Source organism: Camponotus floridanus, unplaced genomic scaffold (genome assembly GCF_003227725.1).
Source record: "Camponotus floridanus strain SB8 unplaced genomic scaffold, Cflo_v7.5 scaffold361, whole genome shotgun sequence".
Lineage (NCBI taxonomy): Eukaryota > Metazoa > Arthropoda > Insecta > Hymenoptera > Formicidae > Camponotus > Camponotus floridanus.
Genome location: NW_020229505.1, coordinates 16902 through 23601, shown reverse-complemented (window position 1 = coordinate 23601; position 6700 = coordinate 16902). Strand labels below are relative to the sequence as shown.

At 44.6% G+C, this 6700-nt stretch overlaps 1 protein-coding gene across 1 annotated transcript; it reads left to right on the top strand.

The window, feature by feature from the left end:
- The first annotated feature begins 838 nt into the window (after nt 1-838).
- Nucleotides 839-1363, top strand: LOC112638758. Its single transcript, XM_025410970.1, has one exon. The coding sequence runs from the start codon at nt 839-841 to the stop codon at nt 1361-1363; it is 525 nt and encodes a 174-aa protein (XP_025266755.1).
- Nucleotides 1364-6700: the final 5337 nt, after the last annotated feature.

Genomic DNA, 6700 nt, shown 5'->3' with positions numbered 1-6700 from the left:
AGATGCTTAAGAAAGAAGTAATGAAAATGAAAATGAAAGTAGATAGGAAAGAAAGCGACAGCCTGAAAAGAAGTCAGAAAGGGAGTCCACCTAAAAGGAATAGTACAAGGATGAAAAGAACTCTGGATGTTATGAGTAGAGAAGAAGACACCAGTATAGCGGATGATTCGGAAACAGTAGATTTGGAATACTTACCTACGGATTGGTCCACGGCGGAAGACGGCTGGACGTTCAAAAGGCCTTGTATGGCTCCTCCTGGTAAAAGGTCGGAGATCCCTGGTCCTGGTCTGGCTGGTGAGGAATCCCATCTGGAACACCTGAAACAAAATGAAGAACAATTAATACAAAAGGCACTAAAGGAATCGCTGCAGGATATAAAGAACACTAGAGAGCAAATCAAAAGGAAAGGTACATTGGGACAGGAAAGTAGAAAGGATCCCGGTCAAGAGCAAAAGAAAATACCCAAACCACAATGGGTGAAGAGGACAGATATCAAAGTCCTAGAAAATGTGCAATTGACTGGACACAAGGTTAGGATAGAAAAAATTGGAAATAGGAAAGAACCGGCAGAAGAAGAATAGAAGATACAACAGTCTAGGAAGGAAAAAAGGATGGAAAAGGAAGGAATAACTCGGTAAAACAGAAGCCTAAAATAATAAAGAAGCCTCCAAGATCGGCAGTAGTAACAATTAGGATAGAGGAAAAAAATAGGGATAAAGTCTCCTATGCAGGAATCCTAAAGAAGGCTAGAGAAGAGATATCATTAGAACAGATTGGTATCGAAAAGACTAAAATCCGAAAGACTTCGGCAGGAAATATTCTCATCGAAATCCCAGGAATGAAGAAGGTTGAAGAGGCAGATCGTTTGGTTACCGAACTTAATAAAGTATTAGATGGAGCGGCAATTGTTGCAAGACCTACAATTAACAAAGATCTCCATCTATTTGGATTAGATGATTCCATCTCCCAGGATGAAATTAATTGGAAAATAGCCGAATACGGCGGATGCAAGAGAGAAGAAGTTAAAGTGGGTGACATAAAGCCCATGAGAAATGGTCTCGGAATGGTATGGCTCAAATGTCCTCTTGGAGTGGCAGTGACTGTAGCTAAAATGGAAAAAATTAAGATCGGTTGGTCAATAATCAAGGTCGAACTGATCCATGCAAGAGAGAAGCAATGCTTCAAATGTTGGAGATTCGGGCATTTGAAATATAATTGCACTTCAAACATTGATAGGACCAAGTGTTGTTACAGATGTGGATCTGAGGGACATTTAGTGTCTGCGTGTTCCAAGGATACACATTGTATAATCTGTAAAGAAAACAGAAAAGACGCAAATCACAGGATGGGCAGCATGTATTAAGAATAGAGAGAAGAATAATAATGCTAATAAGAGAGCACAAATAAATAAAAACAGCTGAAAATAAAGTAGAAAATAATAACACTAACAGGACGGATGAAAATATGGATATAGTACATAATGAATAAAAATAAAAAGATGACAAAAAATAGGACTAGAAACACAGATATGACTAGATGCATGACTAGAATAATGCAAGCGAACCTGAACCATTCGCAAGGCGCACAAGACCTTCTTATGCAATGGTCCTTGGAGAAGGAAATTGAGATTGCAGCCATACAAGAACCATGGTCGACTGTAAACTCAGACTATTGGCTTACTAGTAAGAATGGTTTGGCTGCTATTTATTGGAATAGGGGCGTCAGGATCCCTTGCTGCCTTGTTAAACAAGGGAAACACTCGATAGCGGCTAGAATATTATCCTAATCTCATGTTACTCGTCACCCAACGCGAGTCTAAAGGAATTTCAGGACATGTTGAATGAAATTAGCTTGATCATTCTTAAGGAAAAAAGCAATATAATACTTTGTGGAGATTTTAATGCAAAATCTCACATGTGGTCTTCTAAGATCGAAGATAGAAGAGGAAAGGAGTTAATTGAACTTGCTAATATGCTGGATCTTCGACTAGTTAATGTAGGCTCAGTACCTACATGCGTTCGAACACAAGGAAGTTCAATCATAGACACTACCTGGTCTTCGGCAGACATGATATCCAAGGTTAGTAGATGGAGAGTGGAGGAAGACGAAATCTCTCTCTCTGATCACAGATATATTACCTTTGAAGTAACCCAAGGTAATCCTGCTCGGAATATAAATCAGACTAAGGGAATAGCCTGGTCTTCAAAAAAGTTTGACATTGATCTTTTCTACTCAACATTCATATGGGAATGTCCACAATTTCTATCAATAGACATGGCAGAACAGTCGCCTCAGCAAGCTAGTACTGAAATAGATAGAATAATGAAAAGAGCATGCGACGCTGCGATGCCTAGGCAACCGCAGAATGCTTGGAAAAGGAAAGCAATCTATTGGTGGTCCTCCGAAATATATGATAAGAGAATGAATGATAAGAGAAAAGAATGTATAAGTCTTAGAAGGAAATGGAAAAGAGGTAGAAAGAGAGACGATAGCAATACTGAGAGAGAGAAAGAAAGAGAGTTTAAAACAAAAAAGAAAGAGCTGAGAGTTCTCATAAGAAAAGCGAAGATATCTGCCTGGAAGGATCTCATACGTACAATAAATGAAGATCCTTGGGGTCTCCCATATCGAATTGTAATGAATCGTTTGCGCAGGACAGCCCCTGCATTAACGGAAATGTTAGAGGAAAAAGTATTGGATGAAACGTTACTTAAACTATTCCCTAAATCCAAAATAGACAAAGATGCCTTTGTAGAAACGAACATAGTTTGGCAAGATGATTGGGATATATCATATCATCCATACAAGAAGTTACACGTTACACTCATAAAAGAACCGCTGTTAATACTGCACCACGATTAGATGGAGTTAAATTCATCTACTGGAAGCAGATAAATGAAGATATGTTGGCAAGCGTAGCAAAAGTATTAACGATCTGTAATCGTAACGGGATTTTCCCGGATCAATGGAAGTTGGCTCAATTTGTATTGATCCCCAAAGGACTAAATCCTGAGAGCCCTAAAGTCAGGCCAATCTGCCTTCTCCCAGAGATAGGGAAGATTTTTGAAAGAGTGCTTGCAGAAAGCATGTACCGGTGGATGGAAGAACACCCGGAATCGTCACTAAGTCCGAATCAATTCAAATTTCGGAGAATGCGCTCAACAGTTGATGCAATTGTTGAGTTACGAGAATTTATCGAATACACATATAAAGAAGACGGAGTGGTTATCGCAGTAGCGGTCGATATTGCGAATGCATTCAACTCACTCCAATGGGCAGACATCTTGCAAGCCTTAAGAACAAAGAAATTTCCGTTACATATACAAAAGATTATAAATAGTTAATTATCACATAGATTTATACTATATACAAATAAGGACGGAATGCAAGTGACTAGACAAATGGAAGCATGGGTACCCCAGGGCTCAGTCCTGGGGCTCCTGCTATGGAATATTACATTTGATAAAGTGTTAAAGGCAAGATCTGAAAATGGTTGTCGACTTCTCGCATATGCGGATGACACCCTAATTATTTCTACAGGAGGATCCGTGGAAAGTGCTCGTAGAAGAATGGCACTTCAAGTAGCGCGGAGAGCCAAGGATATTAAGGACTTTAAACTAGAGATAGCTGCTGCTAAAACGGAAATAGTAGTATTTACATCAAATAAGAAGCCACCCCCGACAATTGAAATCGTGGTGGATCGGACAAGAATACTCCCTAAAAAATCAATGAAATATTTAGTTGTGATCATGGACGACAAACTAACCTTTGCCGACCATATGGAATACATTAATGGAAAGTTCCGAAAGATTACTAGGTCATTATGACGCCTTATGCCCAATCTTCATGGCCCTATAGAAAAACAAAGACGTCTATACGCAAATGTATTAGCATCCGTAATTCTTTATGCGGCCCCAGTGTGGGCCCATGAAGCAATTAAAAAGGGCAAAGTACACTCAGAACTCAAAGAGATGCATAGAATAGTAGCGCTGAGAGATATAGCAGCATATCGTACAGTATCACATGATGCAGCGTCCATTCTGTCGAGGATTCCACCATACTATTTTAGGGCAGAAGCAAGAAAACACGCGTATGAAAGGATACGCGATATGAAGTTTAATAAAGAATGGACTCGAATAGAGGAAAAGAAAATAATAGCAGAAGAAACAAATAAAGCTATATATAAATGGAAAGAATACTTACTTGGACGAAGCGCAGCGGGCGTAAGAACACGCGAGGCAATCATGCCTATATGGGACGAATGGCTCCATAGGAAACATGGTAATATGAGTTTCCACATGACCCAATTACTTACCGGACATGGTGTATTCTATTCATATTTGAATAGAATACAAAGAATAAATAGCGACACATGCCCACACTGTAGGATGAACGTTCCAGATACAGCGGAACATACACTGAAAATATGTTCAGCGTGGGAGAGAGAAAGAGCAATTATGCTCGAGAAAATAAAAATGACTTCGGATGCTCTCTCTCTAAAAACGATGACAACAGTCATGATCAACTCTCGTCAGGAGTGGTCCACGGTAATGACCTTTATTGAGAAGATTATGCTTGAAAAAGAAGAATATGAACGTTAAGTAGAAAGAAGAGAAGCTCATGACAACTCAGATCTCACCGAGATAGATAGCGAATACTCGAATTAGACTACTGGTTTTGAAACACATACACACATACACACACACATACCCACACATACACACACACACATACACATACACACACACATACTTACTTACTTACCTTACTTATACTTACCTAAACACTTATATATACACACAAATATACTTACCTATACCTATACTTACCTATACTTACCTAAACACTTATATATATACACTTACATAGATACCTACCTATACACTTATCAATACACTTACCTGTACACTATACATCTACAGATATACTTACCTAGATACACGCATACATACTTACCGAATGTGACAAGAAGACGTGCATGGGTGAAAGGGCGGGCACGGAAGAGGACGGAGCGCGCTTACGTGCGCGAGGCTGTCCAGATCTCAGTTGTAATGCGAAAGCAGTTCCTGAGATCTGGACGCTAAAGCCAAGAGCACTGAGGGGTTTTAGTTGGTCTCAACTAGGGGAAGGGTGGGACACTGCTCCCCCCAGAGGCGTGTGGTCGCACGCGCCGCAGGAGACGGCCTCCGGACGCTGACGCGACGGCGTAGTCCGCGACCTTAAAGGTCGCTTGGCGCCTAACATCCGGCGCCGCAAGAAGGGGGCCTTAAATGGCCCGGGCTGCCCAGTCTCGGGGTAATGCCTCTGCGGAGACCCGGGGCTGGGCGAGCAGCACGGGTGGCTGCACGACGGGGTTTTTAGTTGGTATACCCGGCATTGCACACCTGGGAGAGGGGCTAGCTCTCTCCTAAGGGCCGGGAAGTCCAACACTACCCCCCCTTGGTGTGCCGTACGCACCTCGGGGGGGTGTGCGTAATGCATTTTCCCCGTCGTTAAAAAAAAAAAAAAGTTTCTCCCCCGATCTCCTCCGATGCGAGCCACCTTGACGTGGTGGAGGGGCTTAAACCGCCCCCGGCCTCCGGGCCCCCCACTTCGACACCTCGGTGTTGGGGGGGGGTTCGGTGGGTCCTTCGGGCACCCACTTCGACACTTTCGTGTCGGGGGTCCCGGGGGCTGGGGGCGGTGACTAAGAGCTCGCATTGCACTTCCCTCCCCGGAAGGGGGGTTCCGCTCCCTCCGGGCGTTTTGACCTGATGCGGATAGGGGATGGCAAACCCTGACTTCAAATGCCCGGTTTGAGGACACCGATAAGGGCGGAAAAACGCTCCAATCCTCAACTCTCCTCCAAATTTTTGTTCATATCCCTAATTATCCTTTCTTATTTTGTCTTACCCATCCTTACCTTCTTCTTGTTTCTTCTTTGCTCCTTTGGTTCTAACTCCTGTGTTGTGGATGTGTGTGTGAATGGTTGATTGACGGGTGCCAGGCCCCCTTAGACTGGCTAGGAGAGGTGATACTCCGATTAAAAAACACATTTAAAAAGAACATGGACATCACACCCAAAGAAAAGAAACTTACCTCTCAGGGGAGTCGGGGGTACTGGGGGGTAGTATTGGACTCCCCGGCCCTTAGGAGAGAGCTAGCCCCTCTCCCAGGTGTGCAATGCCGGGTATACCAACTAAAAACCCCGTCGTGCAGCCACCAGTGCTGCTTTGCACCGCCCCGGGTATTCGCTTCTAGCATTACCCCGGGAACAGGCATGGCCCGGGCCATTTAAGGCCCCCTTCTCGCGGCGCCTGATATTGGGCGCCGGACGACCTTTAAGGTCGCGGACTATTCCGTCGCGTCAGCGTACGGAGGCCGTCTCCTGCGACGCGCGCGACCACACGCCTCTGGGGGGAGCAGTGTCCCCCCCTTCCCCTGGTTGACTTCAGGGGAACTCCCGGGGCCACCTGCCCCCGAGGCCTCTGCCTCCGACGGGGAGCCTTTGCGGCGTCCCCGCTTTATCCCAGGGGGGGAGGCATCGCCTTCTACCCCTCTGGGTGACGCCGAAGGGGAACCCTGCTTCTTGCCCCCGTCCGACCTTCTGTCGGGTATGGGGCAGCGAGGGGCCCTGCACTGGCATCGGAGATGGGCGGGGGAGCCACAACGGTAGCATACCCCCCGCCAATCTCGGCCCTCGCACCGGCACGCAGTGTGG

What these genes read in the sequence shown, in the direction of transcription:
- LOC112638758 (XM_025410970.1), top strand. Translation starts at nt 839, where the DNA reads ATGAAGAAGGTTGAAGAGGCAGATCGTTTGGTTACCGAACTTAATAAA.